The sequence below is a fragment of the Equus quagga genome, chromosome 14, assembly GCF_021613505.1.
Source record: "Equus quagga isolate Etosha38 chromosome 14, UCLA_HA_Equagga_1.0, whole genome shotgun sequence".
NCBI lineage: Eukaryota > Metazoa > Chordata > Mammalia > Perissodactyla > Equidae > Equus > Equus quagga.
This window is the reverse complement of record NC_060280.1, coordinates 45,961,339-45,986,481: the sequence shown is the minus strand read 5'-3', so window position 1 is coordinate 45,986,481 and position 25,143 is coordinate 45,961,339. Positions and strand designations below refer to the sequence as shown.

General features: G+C 43.1%; 1 protein-coding gene across 10 annotated transcripts in view; it reads right to left on the bottom strand.

Annotated features, from left to right (window-relative positions):
* The window catches only part of AMOTL1 (angiomotin like 1), a 155,694-nt gene that overhangs the window by 37,315 nt on the left and 93,236 nt on the right, over positions 1–25,143 (bottom strand). For all 10 annotated transcript variants that reach the window (XM_046685843.1, XM_046685844.1, XM_046685838.1 and 7 more), the window contains 3 exons: positions 17,019–17,310; positions 9,046–9,190; positions 7,639–7,728 (listed from right to left, as the gene is read on the bottom strand). In XM_046685843.1, coding sequence (XP_046541799.1) covers positions 7,639–7,728; positions 9,046–9,190; positions 17,019–17,310 — 527 coding nt within the window. The remainder of the gene's footprint in view (positions 1–7,638; positions 7,729–9,045; positions 9,191–17,018; positions 17,311–25,143) is intronic.

Genomic DNA, 25,143 nt, shown 5'->3' with positions numbered 1-25,143 from the left:
TCACCAGTGCAGCTACTTCTTATGTTATAACCTCTCTCTACCTCCAAGGTACACAGGACGTGGCTTCCCCATGGCAGCTCAGTATGAATTTGGGCTCCAGAGTCAGAATGACCAAGGTTCAAAACTCGTCTGATCCACTTATGAGCCTGTATGGCCATGAATAAAGTATTTAACCTTCCTGTGCCTCAGTTTCCTCATTTGCTAAATACCTGTAATACCTACCTCACAGAGTTGTTTGGAGGATTAAAAGAGACAGTGTATCTACAGAGGCTAGCATAGTGGTTGGCCCACAGAAAGTGCTCAATGAGTGTTGGCAGCTGTTACTGTTGTTAGACGATCACACCCAGGCTGGCCTGAGCCAGGACCGGAAGGGGAGCCAACCTGCAATTCCACCTGAGGATAAACTTTTACTCATCAGGTCAACAGTCTCTGGAGACAGTGGCGATCAGACGGCCTCTTAACGAGCTCTGGTTCAGAGGACACATGCACTGCTGGCGATCAGACCCACGACCTCTAAAGTCCTCTCCAACCCTGCTACCCAAGCTCTGCAGGCCTCATCTCACAGAAGGATGCTTATGGTAGGAATTTATGGCACCACTGGGAGAGGCGCCCCTAAGACCTCACCATCCAGGCGGTTAACTACCATGGCTAACCAGAGAGCTAGTCCTACCCAGGCCTATCTCTATCACTAGCTAATTTTTGATGCCCACTGGGTCACAAAGGTTGATGTCTCCATTTGTATGTGTCTCAGTTTATCTCAAATGATAATAATTATGCTCCCTGACTAGGGATTAAGTAAAAAATGACTGTGAAACTCTCCTAGGAAACAAAATAACAACTATATCCCGATTTATAATTTAGGGAAATTTACAAAATAAGATCCAGAGGATACTTCCGAAATTCTTTATTTTCCATTTTCCTTTTGCTCAGATTCCTTCTTCTTCTTCTCTTCCACAACTGGTGCCTGGAACAGAGGTTGGCAAACTACAGCCTGAAGGCCAAATCCAGCCCACAGCCTGATTTTATAAATGAAGTTTCACTGGAACTCAGCCACGTCCACTTGTTTATGGATCATCTATGGCAGATTTCAGGCTACAGGGACAGAGTTGAGTAGTTGCAGCCCCAAGACCTAAAATTATTTACCATCTGGCCCTTTACAGAAAGAGTTTGCTGACCTGTGGTCTAGAACACAGCTAGTTCATAGTAGGTAGCCAATAACTGTTTGTTTGATTAAACGATAATGATCATCATTTTGCTCAACATCCAACAAGTATTTATTAAATGCCTCTAAGCACCAAGAGCTGTGCCAGGTTCTGGAAATGCAATGACCTTGAACTACAATGGTGAGAATGACAGACAGGGCCCCTGGCCTCACGGTGTGTGCACTTAGGAGGGGAAGACAGAATATGATCATCCAAATAGTTACTTATTTACACCTGTGATGAGTGTTTACAAAGGAAAAAAGTACAGGGCGTTGAAGGAGTATATAAAAGAAGACCTGACCCTACCTCAGGAAGCCTTCTCTGAGTAAATGACATTTAATTCAAGCCGAGACCTGACCGTGGATTTCTTGGTTCTGAACCATCAGGGAAAGTGAGGGTTCCCTGATGCCACATGAAATGCATCTGGTTTCAGTATGTTTTCCAGTCCATCTTTACTCCATCCATCCGTCTAGCTATTAGTGCAAGCAACATGGACCGTAATGAAGTTTAAGACACTTGATTTTTCAATTCCCAAACAGGAACACTAAGCAAATAAATAATTTCAAACCCAGCAATGTGAAAATCATACGTTATGTTCACTTGTTAGAGACTGGACATCAACACAAGACCAAGAGACAGTTCTTCAATCCTCTCTGGTTCTTTAAGCACAGAAAATCAGACCCTAAATTGAGTAAAATTAATTTTCACACTTGGGGAGCAGATTTGATCGAACAGAAACAGATGCCTGGCAGCCTAAGGGCACTTCTGGCTGTCATGTAGGTTTGAAGCTTCTCAGTGCTCCCTATCAAGGCTGATCAAGTGGCTTAAGCACTCACAGGCTCTGCTTTCCAAATTCAGTGAGGCTCGGCGAGCCATGCAGGCATGCTTTGGGAACACGGCCCATTCCCCAACCCTGAAAACTGGCAGGTCCTTCCAGAGAAGGTGAGTGCTGAAATTGATGGAGGAAGGATGCAAGGAGGCAGGAAGAAGTGCCGCTCAATAAATGCATTTGTAAAGTCTTCTTTGCATTTCCTATCACTCATTATCCCTCAGAGCTCTGGTGCCTGAAGTAGATTTATTTCCCTATTTCTTTAGAGGTAATGGAGGTACAGGAAGATTCAGCATCTAACTTCAAGGCACTGAGCATGTTAATGGGAGAGAAGGAATTAGAAGATGCAGCAAGTGATCCAAGATTATTTACTTGAGCCTGTGCCTACAAAACCTTTGATATTTAGAACTGCACAGTCCTGTTAACTGTAGGGATCATCTTTAAGGGGAATCAGTTAATTCAGCACGAGAAAATTTTCTTGATTTAAATGATGCCACCTTAGCAGGCTTCAGAGACAATGCCTTCTCCTTTGACCAGGCACTGATCTGTGGAGTCTGGCATGATCTACGGATTGGTCAGTGTGAGTATTTGGCCAGTTGCTACAAAAACCTTTACATACCACAGCCAATTCTCAGCTCCAACATAACCACAGCAGAGTAGAAGAGAAGCAGCAGTCAAGGGAACCAAAAATCAACTATATTAATGCCAATTTTCATGAAAAATACTACTAAAATTCTACTGTTCTAATAGCAAAAAATTCCCCTAACCTGGATATCCTCCTACTTGCAAAAAAAGGAAGGAGGGAAGGAAGAAGGCAAAAAAATGGAATTTAAGCATTTTTAAGTTGTTTCTATTCTGCTGGTAGTTAATTTCGCCTAATGCTGTGAAATAACGGAGGATAACCTGGGGCATCTGACAACATGACTGGTAGACACTGAGCTAAAAAGAATATATTGATACTGATGCTGCATGAGAATGTCAAGCCTATTGTTAAAGGGATTTTCCACTTTTATTCATTCCCTCAGTAAACATTTATTGAGTGCCAGGTATATAAAGATTCAAGGGCTTTCACTGAGGGTTGGGGATGGATATTGGTAAAGAATGTTAGTTCTCCCATCTAGTGGAGGAGATCCATGCAAATAAATGATGCCCATATGGAATGGAGATAAAAGTGCTGTAGTAGGCGCTTTGTACCAAGTCAGGAGAGGCTGCAAGCACCAGCAGGCCCACAGAGGAGGAGGTAAACCAGGGCACCCATATGTGACAACATCTAACCTGTCCTTCCTAATGAGGCCTGATAGAAACCCACAACATGATGCAATGAAACCCAGTGAGGATTCAGAATAATCTCCTTAGGCTCTATGTGGGTCAACAGAATTAATGTTTAGGTCACTGTAATTTCTGCTTTGTGTTTCACACAAGCCCTAATAGGAAATACAAAAACCAGAGGGATTTTCTTTTAGGAAATTATTTTAGTCTCTTTTACATTCTATAAGAGACAGAAAATCAAAGCACCTAAAATAAGATTCAAGAGTAAGATATGATTAGAAGACACACTGAAAATGGGAAATTACTGTTATTTTTAAAACAGGTTGGTCTTACACATTTTTGTTTGTTTTTAAACCCATGAGAGTTACAAGGGAAATCAAATCCATATAGTCCTGACTCATTTACACCCATTACTCATCAACTTAAAACGATAACTGAATGTCCAAAATACCTTTTTCTTTTAGAGACATGACTTAACAGCCAAAATCTAACTTACATAGACTCAAGTTTAACCAAATATGCTGAACCTACAGGGCCGAAATAAGTTCTTGTGCATCCTGGATCATGACTTAGTTTTATCCCGGAATAACACAAGCATGCCAGACCTAGTCAGCTCCCACTCAACCCAAGAACATAGTAAGATAATCTCTACCAGCCTAGTTTCCCCACAACTAATATTTTATTTTTGGCTTTCTCATCTAATGTGATGGGAATTCTGCAGGGTTAGCAATTTTCAGAAAGAAACAGTTAAGAGTTTCACCTACTGAGAAGACAGAGCTAAGAATGATGAGAGACATTCCCGGGGCACTGTCTTTAGGGGACAGTGGCCTACCTCTGCTCTGTGTGTGCCTATGTCTGTGTGTGCATGCATGCGCACATGAAAGAGACAAATAAATGAAAGGGAAAACTAAGAATCTCAGTAATTTAAAGAAGGTAAAGGACAAAGAAGCCTGGCTTTACACACCCACACCAAACAGGAATTGGCTAGACGTTCTGTTTTTCAGGAGCAATTTAGCTGCAAAAATATTTGGAAAAACAAACAAACAAAACTTTGAATTCCTCCAAAGAGAGTGATGCAACACCAGGAGGTGATAGAGAAAAAAAATTCCTCATAGTCATCAGACTCCTAGGCACCTAACTCAGTGACATTTTTAATACTGACAAATCTCATGAGTGAGGGGAGCACAATAATCACGAATGTTCATTTCAACCTCCATAGCTAAGCGGCGACCACCTAGGCAGTCCACCAAGACCTTCAGCAGGCTCCAACTTAGGAGCAGAGTTCAGCCTTTAGAGGGAAACTATCCTGGGCAGCAGGGAAATTCAGCAATCAGGGCAAGAAGGACCTTCTCCCTCCATTAACTGAGAGAGCTTTACAGACATCCTCCCGACAGCTCCTACTGTAAGAGCACCTTGGGCGTTCCTGGACCTGGACCTCATGAACACCTAGCAAAAAAACCAAATGTGTATTCTCTACTTTCCCCTCCCCTCTGACTTTTCCGTTGGCCAAGGTGGTGGTCAGGGGCTTCCCAACTTAGCCTCAGCTCCTTAGTATGTATTATCCAGAGAAGTCACTATCATCTGCTATTCAGTCTTGCCTTTCTCTTAGCCAAGTGCTAGAATCGCAAAAGACTCATTTGAAAAGGATGGCTCCTCTTGAGTGCACAATGTTTATAATTATGATTACTAGGCATTGGAAAAGTATTCTAATAATAGAGTTTCTAAAAGCATACACAGATAATGGAACACATTAATAACTATGAAGAGAGGATGTAGTTCTCGCCTGCCATTCTGTGCCCACATGCTGAAAGGAAAGCCTGACAGAGAACGCAGCCCTTCGCCAGCCTTCTGGGTACGTCTGCACCTGCTGTTATACCTGCTCACTCAGCTACGGGCCTCAGCGTGAGATGAGTCAACACACCCAAATGTTAAAATGTTAACTCATTATCTAATCCCAACCTGCTTCTCCTGCTTTTTACTGGTACGGGGTGACCATCCATCTAGTTGTTCTAGTCACATTCCTTTCGCTCTCTCTCACTGCCATTATTCAGTTGGTCACAAGTCCTACTAATCTGTCACTTGCTTCTCTGTCCCCTACTCTCCACCACTTCTTCTGTCTTAGTTTAGGACCTCTACCTCTCTTGCCCAGATACTAAGACATCTGTTAACTAGTGTCCTTGCCTCCAGGTTAGTCCCTCATGTATTTCTCATCTCCAGTGCCTCCCAAACTAGCTTCCAAAACATAAGCCTTGCAAACAATGAAATCATAAACATAGCTGAATAAAACATCAGTGAATATTTGTATAATCTTGGACTACAAAAAGCATCTTGAAGCATGACATAAAACCTGGAAGACATAAATACGGTTACTTAAAAAAATCTCCTGTAAGATAAAGAACACTATAACCAAAGAACAAAAATAACCGGGGAAAATATCTGCAATATATATCATGGGGGAGATACTGATTTCCTCAACATACAGAGACTTCTTACAACTCACTGAGAAAAAAAACCTATCTGTAAATTTGAAATAACATCTCAAGTCCATCTCTTGGCTACAGCAGGAGAGGAAAAGCTAATGCAAATAATTATAAAGCTGCGCTGAAGGCACAGAGTGTCCTGTAAAAACTAGGAATTGAAAAATTGGTTAGATATCACTGTTAGCAAATCTACTTCAAATGCCCTGCCTACATTCAATTACACCACATGTCAACACTAAGATACCTGTAAGCAGTTGAAAAATGCGTCTGGATTCTCTTATTTATGCTTTTGGAACACAGTCGAGCATGTTTGGACAGAGAAAATCATTCCCTGTAAAGCTGAAAGGGCCTCTTGGCCTGCATTATCGATGTTTTAGCTTTGAGCCAAAAGGGTAGTCTTCAGGATCATTTCTGAACTCACACACCACTAAACCCTATTATTCCATCAACACAGCCTGGGCTGGGAGGTTGGAACAAATGCCCATCAGATGAAACTAATTGGCTTTTCCATTTTGACCTGAACTAAGTGACAAAAGAATATCCAAGAACACAAAGGCAGAGTATCAGCAGTGACATTGCTGACATAACTGCCACAAAGACACTTACTCCACCTAGACATATGATCATCCAAAAGTAAGGTGTCAAAATCCTAAATGCAAATAGTACAGATGACTTATTTTTCAAATGAAAGCTCAGAAGAGATGGCACATCTATTGCACTCATAAGAAGAGAGAAATTTTATTAGGAAAGTGAACAATTCTAGATGCTAATATAGCTTTTTATGTGAATCCGGAACACAGGCCAATTCACCTACTGTAAGACTACAAAGGAATCTGAGGCAAAAGCCCCGGACAGTATTAGTGTCCATTTGCCAAAACAGAATTTAAAATATGAAGCTGAGACTAATAACTGGAGTGCAATCATGAGTAAATCTGGGGGAAACAAAGGAACTTAAAACCAACCAAACAGTACTGGAACTTAGAAAATTTAACCAATTAGTTCCCAGCCTTGAAAATGTAAGGCTGTATTGAGGGACTCAAGCATAAGAATACTACCATTATACAAGGAATGGCCAGTGTCTGCATACGTGACTTTTGTTGCTCGAACTATCTTTAGTCTGTGAGCACTTAACTCACAATGTTGTTGAGAATTACGATATAGAAATGAATTTGATTTTCTAGATAGCTTCAAAAAAAAGACAGTTGGATTTTTACATTTCTGACTTGTTCAATGAATTTGCAGAAATTCAAACCTTGGCTGATGGTTTCTCATAACCCATTTGATTCTATCCTTTGCCTCTAGAGAAATTAATAATATGTTCTCCCAATAAATCTAGGGGACAGGAAGCCATTGTTCATTTTATTCCTGGGTGAAATGGGCTCAATGGCTTTTGCAAACGAGCATCACATATGGAGATAAATGATGTGATCACTGAGGTGGCGTTGATGTGGCAAGGGGCAGCCAGTCTAGAACTGCTCAACCTAAGCAAGCACAAAACATGACAAGAAAACCAAATTCCATCATAAGCCTCCTTCCCTTGCCATGGAGAAAAAGAGTTGTGCCTTATTTCAAGTAGTGAGTGTCAGGAAATACTGTAATGTTGCTATTCCTTGCAGAGTATTAGCGAGAAACTAACTGTAGTCAGCAGGTCAGAATAAATATTACTGAACTAATACCCATCATCCTTGGCTTTGTTTCTGGCAGAACTGAGAGGGCCTCATCTGAGGCCTAACAGCTTACATGCTGAATTAACAAAAAGCGAACAGCACAAAACCTACTTAAAATTAACAGGATTCTTTCCTCAGGCCCCCAGTTTTTAAGGATACCAACGTTGGGATAGATAAGTGTGGAGACTCACTCTGGGAAGCATAAAGTCCCTCTGCAGCTCTGTCTTCGTGGCCGTCGTATTCCCTGCTGGACAGCTGCCTGTTGGCAGTCTCCAGACGATCTGTGCACAAAGAGGAAATGATTACAAAGAAATGCATATGAATCTAAGACTTCATCCAACTGAGAAATGGCATGGGTGCCAAGAGCTGGGTAGGAAGAGAGGCTCAGGCAGGAGCCCAAAACTGAACAACTCTTGGGGAAGAACAATACGTTCCAAAATATCAAAAGTGAAGTCTTCAGGTGCCATGCTGTGCCTTTATGCAATCTAATGCCAAGGTATGCAGCAGCAGTAGGCAGCTAAGGACAGGTTCTGGGAAAAACCACTTTGCTGCCTGCAAGTCCAGCAAACCTCTGATTTGAAGTCCTCGAGAAGGGGTTGAGTCTCCTTGGCCTCAGCCCAGCCCTAGTCTAACCTTGACCCTCAGCCCTACGTTTTAGCCAGTGACTGCTATCCATATCTTGGAAGCAAAAAAACAAAAATAACCATTAAATAAATACCCTCAAAAAAGTCAAAATCACCTAATGGATGAAGATTCTACACAGTGAGTTCTATGTTTGCTCAAATCACTTGGTAAATCTCCATTAATTTAATAATTCAGCCTAATAAGTATCTACTGAATGTACACGATACCCAAGACAAAAGGGTTTGTAGTAACAGAAAAGGTAGGACCTGGCTACTGGAGACCACCAGGGCATTGAGTATTCTGACATACGAGGCAACTGAGAAATGGCTCGGCTGACTGGAAGTGAAGTCAAGTCTCATGGGTCAAATCATTCTGCATGTTAGAGGTTGCCAAGATCCTGCAGCAGGTGGCGTCCAGCTTTCAGGAAGTTTATATATATATCTACTCCCTTCACAACTGTGGGCTTTTTTTTCCTCCAAGAGGGACACATGTCTAGCTCTGTCTTCTATACTATACCTAGCAAGTGTTAAGTGATGGCTTTCAAAGAATGCTACCAAATGACTCAGCTTGACAGGGAATGGAGGCACATCCAACATCGGTCTTTTCAAACATTCCCATTCACATAGTCATGAGTCACCGTTAAGGTTTTTTTTTTATTTTGAAGTTATGTTTTAATTTTAATTTATTAATTTTTTATTGAACAAATTTGACATGTACTGTTACGCAATTTAAAGCAAAGGAGTGGCACACATACTCCCTCACTTTCATGGACTCGTGCGTAGAGGTGTCACTTCTTGGGCTCAGGCTGCAACCAACAATCTACAAGGCAGAAAAGAACAATTCTGCTCTTTGAGTGCCCTTTCCCCAGGGGGCTGGAATTTACAAGATTATCTAACACACTCTGGACCTGAAGTCAGGCTCTTAGCTACACCGGTAGTTTAGGGTAGAGAGAATACGAAGGGAACCTGACGTGCCTCGGAGGTCTCTGTTGAAATCATGAAGTCTCCGAATCTCGCCTTCCAGTTTGTTCCTCATCGCCTTGTCCAGTGACTCTCGCTTGGTGGTAGACTTGACCAAACTCTCATAGGCTTCCGAAATTCTCTGAAGTTCTTTTTCAAACTAAAAGAAAGAAGTGGCATAAAAGTGGGACTTCCGATATTCTCATTGGTGCCTTAGTTATACTGACTCTCTGACATTCCAAGTGTGAAGGCTGTACCTCCAAAGCAGCCTTTCTGCATCTCAGGTTTCACGTCTACCAAATCGTGTCATCGACTTCACTCTGCACCAGGGCTACATGAGGATCTGCGAATAGCAGCCTCACAAGTCTGGCTGGTCCGCCTGAGGTCACCTTGTAAAAGTCTCTCTGCACAATTATCAGGAAGGGGAGAGTGTAAACATAACTTAAACCTCTTATATTTTGTCTGGTAATTTGTAACTATGATTACTATTCCCAGTTAACATAAGGGAAAATATTAAAGTACAGAAAAACTAAAGAAAAACTAGACCCAAATTTCCAGACTCCAAGTACAGTGCTCTTCTGGACCCTCTTACCCATCCTCCAGGGAACATAAAATCCACTCGAGGAGATGCTCCATTACTTAGAGTTTTCACCCCTTTGTCTATGAAATTATCTACATAAAGGACTAAAGGACTTGAATCTAATTGTACACAAATGTATCACAGAAAACCTCTTTATATGAAGGAACTAAAGGCCTGGGATTAAAACCAGTTTTTCCATATTTCACTAAATGAAAAGCTGTAACTGAGAGAGCCTTTAATCTACGGCAGATAAAAATCTGTAACAAGTATCTGTAACTATAATATAACTATAATTATATTATTATTACAATAACTAATATTAGTTTAAATATAAACTATCATAGTATGCTTTTGAAGTAGATAGGAATAAGTCTCATTTTATTGTTGTGTAACATAAATGCAGGTGAAGGGTAAAGAGTGCATGCAAACACGGAACCTTGATGAACTGCTCCCACAAGTTAGAATCAGGCAAAGGAGGGCGGGTTGAGAGCACTGGGCACCAAGAGACCTGCCCCGTGTTCTCGGTCCCTCCACAGGAGAGCTATGTCACCATCAGTCAGGGAGTCCAACTGTCTGAACCCCAAGTGACCAGATCAGAAAGTCCCTGCTGAGACACCTCTCAATAACACATATCCTGACATGTCTATTGCACACTTACTACGTGTCTGGGTGCTAAGGAGACAGAACTAAGTAAGACAAATTCTGGTCTTCAGGAGCTCACAGCCGAGACCTGGCCTGTACCCAGACACATACACATCTACAGTGCACTGTGAGAAGGGCTGTGGTGGTATGATGCTATGACAGTCTAGAGATAAAGTCATTAATTTTGCAGGGGTGAGAAGGGGATTCTTTAAAAAAGATTTCAGAGGAAATGTCATTTAAAATGAGTCTTGAAGGATGAACAGGAATTTGCCAAGCGGAAAAGAAAAAGCCAAAGGACTCTGGCATTCTAGGCAAAAGATGGGGCATGAGCCGAGACACCAAGCATGAAGGAAAGAGCATGTCTCTGACATGACAGGTAGTCCAGGGATGAGAGCCAGGTGCAAGTGGCAGGAGCTGAGGCCAAAAGGAAGGACTTCACGTTATGGGCAAGGGAGCACTATGGGGGTGGAAGGGCCATGGGAGGGCAGGGTTATAAGCAGAAGGGCAGCAGGATCTCATCTGAGGTTTTATAGAAAAAAAAAAAAAATCAAAGGATGGGGTTGAAGGGTGGAGGTGGGGAGAAGAGGCAGGAGAAAAGAAGTCCAGGTAAGAAGCTAATTAAATAGTTCAATGGCACATGACAATGGCATGAACTAGGACAACTGAAAGGACAAATTCCAAAGACATTGAAGAACAGAATCAATAGGTCATAGCGACTGGTCTGGACAGGAAGGGAGAAAGAAAGCAAAGACAACACAGACATTCATGGCTTAGAAGACAGGGTAGTAAGACCTAACCAAGATAAATGATTATACGAGAAACAGCTTTACGAAAAAAAGAAAACCAGTGTGGTTTTGGAGATGCCATGTTTGAGGTGTCTGCAGAATACCTTGGCGGGAACTTCCCGCTAGGAGGTGGAGACACAGGTCTGAGAGTTGGGGGAGCAGCTGTGGCCTTGTGTACAGATGACAGATGAAGTCATAAAGTGGAGACCACTGAGGAAGATCAAGAGAAGATTAAAGGGCCAAGGATGGGGAGCATTAACACTGCAGGAGTAGGCAGGGCAGAAAAACCAGTACGAGATTCTGAAGCCAGTGGTGCCATAGCAGCCAGGAAGCCAAAGAGTCAAATAAGGAGAGAGAATGTGGTCAATGCCCCAGAGGTTACAAGGGAGCCAAGACAAGTCTGAGAAGAGGTCAATGAAGAGGCTGCACAGCACTGGGGCTTCTGCTTAGTGGCAGCAAACCAGGGCACAACTGAGAATACCAAGGCCCCTTCTGGTACCATGTTATTTTCCCAAAGGCCTCCTAACACCAGAGTTGGTTCTTCCGTGGTCCCCCCATTTCGACAAGGCCTTTCTGTTTCTTCCAAAGATATCATGAATTGTTGGTAATGTGGCGGCAGAGGGAACAGCATGTCCTGAATCCTGTTCATAGTTATACCACAAATTATGTTCCTTCCTTTTAATTTTGTTTTCAAAGGAGATGGCTCCAAAACATACCACCATTTCTATGCTAATTTCATCTATAAAAGGTGGCCTTTGTTTTCGGACAGATGGGCCTGCCACAGCAACAGTCCTCATCAAGACTGAAGGGCATCACCTAGTCAGTCATTAAGGAAGCAGAGAGCACCATAAACTCTGAGGTGTCCCCCATGAGAGGGTGCTCATGCTTCAAGCCCAGGATAACAAGGAAGCCTTCCCCAACTACACCAGCATAAAAACTTTCCTCGATCTGACTTCACAGTACTTTCATCTGTTGCGTTAACTTGACTGGCATTCTGATGACACTTGTGTCTCTGGTTTGACTGTCAACTCCTTGAAGCCAGAAGTAGCCTGTCATTACAGCCCTAAAGGTACGCCCTGTCCATGACAAAGAAAGATGAATCAGTCTTTAAATTTATAACTCCTAAACACGGACATGGGCACTGATAAACTATACCTGATTGTGGCTTCTTTCCTTTCACTAAAAGAACTTCCCTCTGTACCCTATAAAAGGAAACCAGGGGATCCCAATGACAGTGTAGCTACGATCTCAACTACTAAACCAGTCAAGAATTGGCATATGGTTATGTGCTTACAGCTACCAGGAAAGGGCAAGGGTCTTAGTTCAGGACAAGGTACTTCCTATGAGAAATGACAGCTGTCACGAGGGAGACAGATTATAAAAGACAGAATGACGACTAGATGCAGAAAGTTAAAGATCTGCAGATTTTGATTCAACATCAGGAGGAATTTCCTACTACATTTTCCAGAAGGCTCCCCAGTAATGAGTTTCTCTTCTCTGGAAGCATTCAAGCAAAAAACGAATGACCTCCTTTCAGGGACATGAAGCAAGGGTTCCTAAGGGGTGGAAAACTGGACCAGAATCATTTTAAGAATTTTAAGTCTAAAGCTCTATGATTTCTGATTGCACACTCCTTCAGAATGAGAATCACACCCTCTTCTTCATATCCCCCATGTCTGGAACATCTTAAGTCCTCCCTGATGTTTGTTAAAGCTGAAGGGAAGGTTGGGCAGGCTGGCTTTGATATAAAACCATCTGGGCTGGTTCAGAGTCCTGAGTCTAAAAGAAGAGCCTGCTATCCTCCCTTCCAGCCCAGATGTCAGGAAGCTCTTAGGCCAGGCCATTAGAGCCCCTGAAATGGCACAGAGAAGCACTCCTTGTCCCAGAAAGAGAACCACGAGCAGTGTGGGAAGCCCTGAGAAGATCTCAGCCATTCCAAGCTCTGGATCCTGGCTTCTTCCCTGAGCACCTTCACAAGCACAGCTCAGCGACCACAGGACCAGACAGGACTGCTGTCCAAGCCGCAGACTGCCCAGTCAAAGCCACCATTGTTTCTCTGACAAAAGAAGAGGGTCTTCACTTAAGCAAGCCTGGGGGAATCATAAATGCTTGGTCCTTTCCCCTCAAATGCCCATCTCTGCCCTGACGGTTTCTGAGGCCAACCCACTCAACAGCCCACAGTCTGGTCCTGCTGGAAACTCTGTCTATTAATTATGTTTCAGGGAAACTGGCAGGAAAGAGAAGCAAAATGAGTGACCAAAAGGAAATACCGGAAAACAACTGTTCTTTCTGGGGGTCCTCGACCATCATTCCAACACTAACAGTGATAATCACCACCTTGTGCCTCTCTGGAAACAGCCTTCATATCTAGGCTGCGCTTCGGCATTCTCTGAGTTTAGTCGTTCTTTCCTGCTGTGTTCCTGGCTCAGTAGGCATAGGCTAAGCCCTGCAATTAAAAATTCATCTATTTTTGGTTCTGCCCTTACAATGAATCTTTGCGAGTGCTCCCAGGGCTGTGAAGATCCCAGCTTAGATGTTATTGCTGGCACAGGGCAGCAACATCCTACAACGCAGTAGAGTGGTTCCACCCAACGTGGGGGCTGTCATCAGTGAGAAGTAAAGTCATCACCTCCTCTGACAGTCCTCTCCCCAGACTGAAGGCTTTTAAGCAGCTGCTAAGAGACAACTGGGCAGTGAAGCTGATGCTGAGGGAAGACCTGGGACGAGGAAGACCTCGGGGACAAAAGCCATGAAATGTTAAGTCACAGATTTCATGCAGCTATTGTCTTTTGGTCCCAGACGTTGAGAACAGCTAGGGAACCAGTGATGAATATGAAAGTATCTATCAAAATCTGAGTTTTTAAATTGACAATTCCAGTGGGACATGTGACAGATTAATGAAAAGTAATATTTATGGAACCATTTATAACAGTCAAGGGACTGAAAGAGTTTGGGGTTCCAGAAGGGAAACAGCTTTTGATTTTTCTCCTTTTTCAGGAGTCATCAAAATCCTTTTGGCCACCAAGTTGAAGAATCTTCCCCCGTGTAGGGAAACTGAGTCACTGGGAGATTGACTTTTGTTTTACAACAGAGAAATGTACGTTAAAATCAAGAAAGAGCCAGACAGAGAAAGATGAACTCTATATGACTCCACTTACAGATGGAAGTTAACATATAGACAAGGAGAACCGATCGGTGGTTACCAGGGTAAAGGAGGGGTGTGGGGAGGGCACAAAGGGTGAAGTGGTGTACCCACAACATTACTAACAATAATGTACAACTGAAATCTCACAGGTTGTAATCTATCATAATCTTAATTAAAAAAAAAAATCAAGAAAGAGATGTGTATTACATGTCAATAAAAAGTATGTATCAATTAAAAAGTCAGTGAAGAATAACAAGATCTCCCAATTTCTGTACTCTCCATGTAACTGTTCAAAAATATCCATGTGAAAAGATCCAGAACCAGACTCTGCCCTCAGGGGAGTCTGCGAACTCCTGGACATGTCTGTCACAGGGCTTCATTAGGGAGAAGAAAGAACTACTCATTTCCCAGGAAGTGCTGAGTTGGTCCTTCCCAATTTCCAGTCGGTACCTGGAAAGAAGCTGCCCTGGGAGGTGTCAGAGGCAAGCCTGGGCCTGAGCAGGGATTTATAGCCAAGGCTGGGAGACAGCACGCTTGTTCTCCAACTTCTAAAGGTACGACTGGGGTAGGAGAGAGGCCACAATCTTTAGGCAGCCCATTTGTTTCTGGCTCTCATTTTTTTCTCTCCAATAAAGGCAGCCAGAGCTCTCTGAGCCAAGTCTGGTCTTGACTCAGGGAGCTCCAGACCCTATCAGTGGGAGCTCTGCACAAACGTGCTAGGGCAGATTCTGTCTGTGAACATTTGTACCATCAAACCCTCTGCTCCCGCTGTTTACTGCCAGCCCTCAGGAAATCAGGGGAGCCAATTGCTCTGAAACCCTGACCAGCAAAAAGACCAGGCTTTATCTGTGAAATCAGTACTAAATAGTGAACTCTGGATGGGTGAGCCAGGAATAGTAAGGGTCATATGGAACCAAACGACAATGCTCCTGTAGTCAGGCAGGGTTTATACTCTACCCTTTCTCTTTACAAAAGCCCCTGATTGCCTAGTACACAGCCAGACACTTAGTCTCTTAGAAGCTCTCCTACCACACAGGCCTCCTTGCCTCCAGACAGGAACCTCGAGCGCCCTGTGGCTCTGGTGCCCTGAAACATCCTACCACCTCTGTCGCCTTGCCTCTTGGTTCTACCTGCAGCATTTCAGGCGCTGACGTGTCGGTCGTCATGAAATCACTGGCCACGACAGTTCACTCTCGCTGGATGTTTTCCTGTTGCCTTTGGCTCTCAGCATAAAGCCGTAGGACTGAAGGCTGCCACACATTCTGATGTTCCCATGATAACTGCATGGGCTGGAATTACACAGCATCTCCCCACCTGATAAACTACAAGCATGAGGAGAGCACACAGGAACTCAGACTCGACCCTCACTACTTTTTGCAGAGACTAGCTATTGAAACAAACGTGGCAATCACAAGGTTCCTGTCTGAGATGCTCAGATTTAAAGGAAAATCTGCCTCTCTCAACTCATTCCCCTATTTCACATTGTCCACCTGGGAAATGCTACAGCCTCTGAGTCTCGGGTCCAGGGCCACCTCCCTGGTACCTACTGTAGCCCCTCGACATTCTACTGCAGGTATTAGCTTAGGCAACTCTCCCCTGTTTGGACTGTAAGCTCCTCCAAGGCAGGCAATATGTCATATTCATTTCTGTCTCCCTAAAGCCTTGCACAGTGCCTAAAATAAAAAAGGGTCTCCTTATCATTAAATGTTGGTGAGTGAGTCAGTGAATCAACCCCTGCGATATTGTGATTATGAGAAACACGTATTCTGGTCATTCAGATAACCAAAATATATTTCTCGGAGATACGTGGTCTTCCTCCATGGTTCCTGGCTCACAGCTCCCAAAACCCTTGGAAGTTCCTGAGTGATAAGAGCAATGAGAACATCTTTGGTTATAATAGTTGGTCTCTTGTCCTCAGTTCCCGAAAATGCTTCAGAGCCACAAAAGTGCAATGGATGTCTTGTTATTCCTAACAAGCCCTTTCCACCACAATTAGGTTTACATTAATGAAGGTGACTTTTGCAAAGCACCTAAGGACGGAGGCTGGTTGCCAGGGAAACCAACATGAAAAGAGAATTGGAACTTTCAGTCCCACCCCGATTTCCAGGGAGGGGAGAGGGCTGGAGGTTGAACCAATCACAGATGGCCAATGAATTAACCAATCATGCCTAGGTAATGAAGTCTCCATAAAAAAAACAAAAAAGGACAGGGTTCGGAGAGCTTCCAGGTTGGGCCCCAAACTCCACAAGGACAGAAGCTCCTCTGTTTGGGCCTTGCCCTACATATCTCATCTGGCTGTTGATTCGTATCCTTTAATATCCTTTGTAATAAATTGATAATCTAGTGAATAAACAGGTTTTCCTGAGTTCTGTGAGTCGTTCTAGCAAATTAAATGAACCCAAGGAGGAGGTTGCGGGAACCTCTCATTTACAGCCAGTGGGTCAGAAGTACCGGTAACAACCTGGACTTGTGATTGGCATCCTGAGTTGGAGGGGGGTAATTGGAACCGCTAATTTGTAGCTGATCAGTCAGAAGCACAGGTAACAATGTAGGCTTGCAACTGGTGTCTGAACTGGAGGGCAGTCTTGTGGGACTGAGCCCTTTGCCTGTGGGATCGATGCTATCTCTGGGTAGATAGTGTTAGAACTGAGTTGAATTCTTGGACACCCTGCTGGTGTCAGAGAAGTGCTTGTTGGTGTGAGGAAGCCTACACACACACACACACACACACGTTGGAATGGTGTGCAGGAACCCTTTCAACCCTCCATGAGCTGGTAAAAAATTCCATCCCTTCCAGAGAACTTTCTTGCTCCCCTTCCCTCAGGAAGTCACATACCTTGTGGAGCTTGTCAGCATTGTCATAGTAACCCTGAAGTTCCTGGTGAAGCACCCGGTTCTCCTCTGTTAGTATCTCCACCATCTGCTGGGCTCGCTCCACAATTGCGAACGCATCTGGCCCAAGCTGCTGGCTGGGGGAGGCGGCAGGTGGGGGCTGTGGAGCTGCCAGGGTCATCGGAAGCGGAAGTGGCAAGGAGACGGAGTGCAGAGGCCCACTGACGGAGGAGTTCTGGGAGGACATCGGGCTGTGCTGCTGCACTGTTGATGGGAAAGGAAGTTGGCATGGGCGGCTGCAAGGGAACGGAAGACCAGTAATCAGACCCTAGGGAAATGGTGGGAGGAGGAAGGAAATCCCAACAATATACACACTATTGATGGCTTCTACTACCAGAGGTCATCAACACACTTTCCAATGCTGGGTGAGTCCAGCAGGTCCAGTCCTTCATTCCACAGATATTTAATGTGTTCTCCCTCTGAAGCACCACTGTTCTGTCACTGGAGATACAGCGACCAAGACAGACAAGGCCTCTGCTCTCATGAAGTTTACATTCTCAGGGAAAGGGACAAGACCACCACCAAACAGCAAACAAACTAAGCCAGGTATTGAAAAGTAATGAGTACTCTCCAAAGAATAAAGCAGAGTGATGTGACAGCAAATGACTGAGTGGCTGGTTCGCAGTGAGAGGTCAGGGAAGGAGTCTCTGAGAAGCAGATGCTTGCGTTGAAGTCTGAATGACAGACAAGAAGGAACCAGTGGTTGGAGGTAGGGATAAAGAAGTGGGAAAAGGAGTATTCCAGATAGAGGAATGGTGCACGGGCCTAGGGCAGGATTTAGCACAGCATGATCAGGTAGGAGAAAGAAAACTGATAGAAAACAGCCAGCAGAAGCAGTAAAGGGTAAGACCAGAGGGATGGGCAAGGGCCTTTGTAAGCCAAGGCCAGCCCTTGCCTTAGGATGTAAGGGGAGGCCAGCAGAGGAGCTGCCTTTACTGAGAGGGGCGCAGACAGAATGCACAGTGCCAAGAATGGATGTAGCAAGAATGGACGAAGGGCGCCCAGTGAGGAGGCCTGGGTGTGGTCTGGGTGAGAACTGAGGAAGGCCCACAGGGCAGTAGCAAAAGAGAAATAATAGATGAATTTAGGGCGTGTTTTGTATATATCATGGATGGGGGACGAGAAAGTGAGGAAAAGTCACAAATTACTCCTAGATTGTAGGCTCTACACAAATAGACAGGGGTACCATTTAATGAAATGGGAAATTCTTGGGGAAGGAGTTAATTTTTTGGCTTTGATTGGCTGGGGTGGGGAGGTCAGGGGGTCAAAAATCTGATTTTAGCCATATTAAAAAGAACACAGAGAGGTGTCCACTGCTGGCTCAAATTCCTGGTACTAGCTCCTATATTAGGAAGCATGACTTACCATCTCCTCTCTCCTCTCCATAACAATCTCCTCCTCACTATTCTATTAACCCGTTTCCTAAAACTCACAGTGTCTTCTTCCAGCCTAAGGCAAGGGCTCTGAACAACAGCTTTTACAGGTATAAAAGGCAAATAGTCTTGATATCTAGTTTTCCAACCACAGCTGTTGCTCTTCTGCAGAGACTTCGGAAAACTAGTTTTCTTGTCGACTCTCTCCACCTTTAGGTCTCAATCTGGGAACTAGGCTGCTAAGAATTATCAGCAACCCAAAATTCAGAAACATTCTGCATCAAAGGGCCCAGTCCTCTGCAGATCTAGCTATTCCTAATCCGTAAGAGCCATACATGTCATCTCCCGTAACTTGCGGCCATCCACAGCCAAAGCTCTCCGAGCTACCCTCATTTTTCCCAGGAGGTCGCTTGGCCTTATATTTTCCTTTTCAGTATACTTGCTGGAATGTTTTCAGACCTTGTCAGCCTCGGTATCTCTCATTTTGTAAGTGTTTCTTTGGAGCCAGAATTCTTTGCAATGCCAATTCCTACGAGCTAAATGTCAAACTCTAGAAGAAAATTTGACAAGGGTCATCTTAGCCCTCCCTACATGGATATGCAGACGTTCATAAAGGTGACCTCAGAGTAAACGCAGGAGATCCTAACTGAGTAACCAACCATAGGCTTTGCTTTAACAACAAACATCAGAGCACTCCACCTGGGCTCAGGGGATATTTCCCAACTAGACTTCCTTATGCCTTCGATCTAGGAGCCCCTTCCACTTCATATTAAAGCAGCTGAGATCTAAGTTCCCCAAGGCAAGGTGGAGAACCATGGAGCTCAATGCGATTTATTCCTTAAGTGAGCGTCACCTTCCAGCCTTCCACAGATTTCAGAAAGGAACGGTGTCTGTGGGGAGATGGAAACCATTCCTCCTCCCTCCCTCTCTACACCTATTACGTAACTATCTGGCCACCTCTTCAGGAAGAAAACATTTCTGCATTTTGATGAATCCATGCCTCTTCCACACTGAAGTGTGTGTGACCGTGTGTCACCCTGTGCATATGAGGTCTGTGTGTATAAGGTCCAACTCCATCTCAAGTGCCATTCACAATCCCTGATTTTCACCCAGATCACAGGAGTGCCTATCAGGCACAGACCCAAAAACCCACAGATCCGTTACTGAATAAGTGCATTCCTGCAGGCTGGCTAAATCCTACAGTGCATTTTTTATGGAAAGAGGTTACTTGGCAAGAGGCAAACTACCACAAATGACACCGCCTCAACTCAAAGGCAGATACCCATCCCACTCCTAAGGACGCCCTCACACTTCATCCAACGCAAGGGCTAAACGAGGTGGCCCCCTTGGAGCTGCGGTGGCACCGATGAGCCTGCAGCCCTGCCCTCCAAAGCATTAGGGCTTCCCTTTGACCTAGGCAGCTTCAGGCTGGGACTTCTATCTTTTAACATTTATTGAACTCTGGGATTTGGAACTCACTTATAGTCAATGATGGGTTTATCTTCTCAGCCATCTTTTTCTGTTATGTAACAAAAAGGAAGTGTTTTCTTAATGCCAGCCTAAGTCATCCTGAGTGGCAATGCAGGAAACGGGTGTTTGCCAAGCTTAAGGGACAAGAAAGAATGGGCTTTTTCCTATTAAACAGAAAACACCGGCCTCACAAATGACTCGGTTACACATTCAATACACACCACATTACAACGGACGACGGGCAGGCAAGACAGCAAACCTCTATTCCTTGGTTCTACTACTCAGCCAGCTGGGGTCAGTGGGCTCAAAGATCTGTACAGGTGATTTGGGCTTAGTGTAAATGAGGGTGACAGAGTGTTGGGAGAGAACAGAAAACTTTCACACAAGACCAGATGAAACAGTGCTATGGAACACCTATCTTCAGCTTCCAAAGACAATGCTACTGATCGGCTATCACTAGGATAAACACTTCCTAGGAATGGAGACACAGAAAAAAGAGAAAAAGAGGAGATGGGAACCATCATTTAGTGAGAAACTACCTGCGAACAGAATTCTATGCTACAATTATCTCTTTGTGAGCCTATTTCCCTTGTTTGATTGTGAAGTCTGAGAGCTAGCTTATTCAACATCACGCGTCTTGGTTTCCTGGGACTATATGACACTTAGCCCATTGTTAAGGACTTAAGGAGTTAATATGTATAAAGCCTGGCACAAGGCAAGCACTGGACAAATGTCAGCTATCATCACCATTACTGTAATTATTATCATCTGCATCCCACAGCCTCTACTGCAGAGACTAGCACTGAGTGTGGCGTTCATGAGAAGCTCAATAAATTTCTTCTGCTGTGGCTGACATTTATTGAGTACTTTTTACACTTCAGCCACTGTGGTATGCACTGTTACATGCATCATCTCATTCTGACCTTTAGAATTGCCTTATAAAATGGGTATCATTGTCAGTTTCTCTCTTTAGATGAGAAAAACAAAGCACAGGATGGTAACTTACTTGTGAAATCTAACAGAGATAATAAGAACACAAAGGAGATCCAAGCCCAGGCTTTTGAATCCAGAGTCGATGCAGTTCACTATTTCCCTATACTGGTGAAAGTGCAGAGGGGAGGCAGCCACCCTTTGGTCCTCTGTTCCTGGGTTCCTGAGGCCCAGTCTAAGCCACCACCACATCCATGTCCCTCACACCCTAACACAAAAGCATCAGAGCTTTTTTTTTTTTTTTTTTGGTGAAGATTGGCCCTGAGCTAACATCTGTGCCAATCTTCTTCTATTTCATATGTGGGATGCTGCCACAGCATGGCTTAATGAGCAGTGTATAGGTCTGGTCCCAGGATCCGAACTCATGAACCGCAGGCCACTGAAGCGGAGCAAACGAACTTAACCACTACGCCACCATGCCAGCCCCAAGCATCAGAACTTCTTGTAGGTTCAAGCCTCCAGGGGAAGCATGAAGGTTAGAAACCTGCCTCTGAGTTTTTCTCTTATGTCATATCTCCAGAGAGCATTCAACTAAAATTGATGGCGTCTATGCTGTCTGCCAGGCACCACATTTCATTGCCTTGCTTAATCCTCACAAAAACTTAGGAACCACCAACAGGCCCTGCTCCTTCCTCAAAGAACTAAATGAGCTTTGAAACACCACAGGAAGTAACCTTCTTCCATCTGCCACCGAACGGACCAGTTGCTTAAATATTTCTGAGTAGGGCTGCAAAAGCCTCTTCTCCCCACGTCTTAAAAACAAGAATAACAGCATTTAAACAGTCAAATCTAAGACACAAAATAGAGGTCATATAGGCTGGTCCTCCATCATCAATGACTTGGACCATGCCCCATATATATAGTCCAAGCCCAGAATTTGCACCCATTTCTTTCCTTGGAACTAACAACCTTGCCTGAACCACATTCCTGACAACCTACCACCACTGGCCTTATGTCATGTTTTTTGTCCTCTTGAATTTTTATTTAAGTGTAACATTATTTGATTTTTCATACCTGTATGTCTTTTCTCTCTAATTATTAGCATGCATGTTTTTTGAGGGACGAAAATTAACTGAGACTTAACTGAGATGATATCCAATAAATTTTTGTCAACTGATTTGGCCCCTAAGCCCGAGACCAAGTTGGGAGACCATACATGCTTGATGCTCTTTCAAAGAATGCGTAAACCTTCACCATTACATTATTAAGGAAGAGACCTCTGGTACTTAGATTTGTTCTGGATAATATAGGTAGAATCTCAAATCATGATGTTGCCGATATAATAACATAGCTCCATGTCACTGACCTTCTTCTCATGTATTTGGGGTCACAAAATACAGCTCAAAACTGGAGCGATGATGTTATTTGGATTGCAGAAACAAGGTCACTGGTGACATCTCATCAACAGTCTGTTTATTCCTCTCAGCATACAACAAGCTGTCACAAATCAGCTTGTTTAACCTCACGTCTTTACGTCACACCTGTACGTAAATGTGCCATGAACAGCACTTGACAGCCACTGTGTCATGTGATTCTCACAAGCTTGGGCATTCACTGCTCTCATGCCATATATTATTACCCTGTTTCTAAAGTATGAAAACTCAGGCTCAGAGGACTCACAAACTGGAGATCTCATAATCTTCACAAAGCAAAAAATCGGCTTTGAACTGGGGGTCTTGAACCCACCATAATTCCACCACACCAGGGCTGCCTCCTCATGTTGGTCCAGGAGCACACTGTTCCTTAATATGGGGTCTCTTTTTTCTAGTTCTGCTTCTTTCTAGCCATGTAACCATGAGCAAGTTTTTGACTTCTTCTTCACCTTTAAATGGTGATAATAACAGTATCTACCTCAGAGAGTTGCTGTGAGAATTAAAGGAGATATTGCATGTAAAGCATTGCACATAGTATCTATCTTTAGGAAAGTACTTAATAACTGTTAGCCTCTGTTATCACACACTGCTAATGGGTGTTAGGAGAAACAAGAAGCACCACCCTTGGGGGTCTCTTCCTCTTCAAACACTTTGTGGTGAGAATCACAACCCTTAATCCTAAAGCTTTAATGAGGAATGAAAGCATACTGCAGCACCGTAGAATCTTCCACTTGGAAAGACTTTTCTTGTAATGCAACGCAGAACAAGAGCGTAGTTTCAAGGTGACATCCATACATGTCAGGACGCTCTCTCAGACACAGATTCTCACTTCCTTCTAGACCTGTGCTGTCCAAAACAGTAGCCACAAGCCACTTGTGGCCACTGAACACCTGAAATATGGGAAGTCTGAACTGAGACGTGCAGGCAGTGTAAAATGCACTTCAAAATTTGAAGACAGTACAAAAAACATAAAATAGCTCATTAACAGTTTTTTATGCTGATTACCTGTTGAAAAGATAATACTTTGGTGATAATGGGTTAACTAAAACATACTTTTAAAAATATGTTTCTAAATGGGTTAACTAAAATACGCTTTAAAATTAATTTCACCTGTTTCTTTTAGCTTTTTAAAAATGTGGCTGCTAGAAAATTTTAATTAGACACGTGGCTCACATTATATTTCTATGGAATAGCACTACTCTAGACCATTCTGCATGTACACCAAAAGGCCTCATTTTGGAGACGATTCCAGAATTCAGTGCTCATCAAAGCAACTCATGCAAACAGACCAGCAGTCCCCACCTGTTGTCCCTAGATCCCCAAGCATCAATGGTGATCAGCAAGCTCTATTCAATATATTAAGCTATATGTTTATCTACAATTAGGCCATCATGCTAACATTTACTAAATATGGCTTATGTGATTGACAAAAATTTTTTCAAAACATGACAGGAAAAGAAACATCAATGGATAAATAGAGCAAGGATGTGATCAAGTAATTGAAAACAGAAAATGCAGGCAGCTAAATACACTTCCCAAACCAAACTTATTAATAGAGAAATAAAATAAAACAAATTGTTTTCAATTTATCAACATTAACAATTCAATTCAATAAGCTTTTACTAAGCCCCTAAACAAAGACTTTTTAAAAGATTCTCAAGATATGATACACATTAGGATTTTACCTGTGTAAAAAACAAGGCATAGAAAGATGACTAGAAGGAACTATGACAAAAAGTCAGAGTGACTATCTCCAGGTGACAGGATTATGGATTTTTTTTTTACTCTTCATATTTTTCTACTCTTTATATAATTTCTACAATGAACACATATGGCTATTTAAAAAAATTACGTTATCTAAGTAATACATGTACATTATAGAAAAATTAGAGAGTAAAGATAAGCAAAAAAATGAGAATTGTTATTTTAATAATCAGAGAAAGTAAACAAAATGAAATAAAAGAATTAAAAAATGAGATGAAATAATAAAGCACTTCTTGGCTGTGAAGAGGTTCAAATTTTAAGACTTCTCAGTAAAAACACTTCGTCTTTACATAAGGCTTTCAACTTACCAACTTACATAAAGCTTTCCAACTTTCCAACTTACAGTATTTTCTTACAATTTTCTGAGCCTCAGAACAACATAAGGAACAGAATATCTAACAATGGTTATCGCTGGATAATGAGACCATGGGGAATTTCTGATTTCTTTCTTTTTCTTCTCTTGAGGGGGACAGAGTGGGGATTACCTGCATTCCTAAATTTTCTACAGTGAACATGTTTTATTTATGTAAGGAAGAAAAGCAGTTAATTCCAGGGAAAATCAGCTGTAACAAGTTGCAGATAAGGAAACTGAGGCTCAGAGAGAACTTATGCAATTTGCTACAAAGTGGATGAGCCAGAACTTCAAAACTCCTCTTTTCCCAAATCCATAGCCTTCCCACCTGGACCCCTTGGTTATATAGACACCATAAGACTCATAAATGTTCAAATTTAGACCTGACTCTTGGATAAACCAAGATCAAAATTATTACAATGCAGGATGGGTATAGATAATCCTCTTTTTGGAAGAAGTCACTCATTTAATGCATTACAGCTGGAACTGTGTTAGGCTTCTGAGAAAAGTAACCTGAACTTGACCCGCGCCTTTTGAAATTCCCATACTGCAGAGCTGTTTCTGAGGGTAAACAGGGCATTTTACTTGGCCCATCCAGCCATAATTCAGCTTAAAAACTGTAGAAACTCCTGCGTTTCAATGTTGGTATTCAAAACACATGTTTAGCTGGTGGAATTTAAATAAGGCTCCATGGCCTCATTTTTGTTAAGGGCAATTCGTAGTTTTTAACCCAATAGCTTTGGGTCC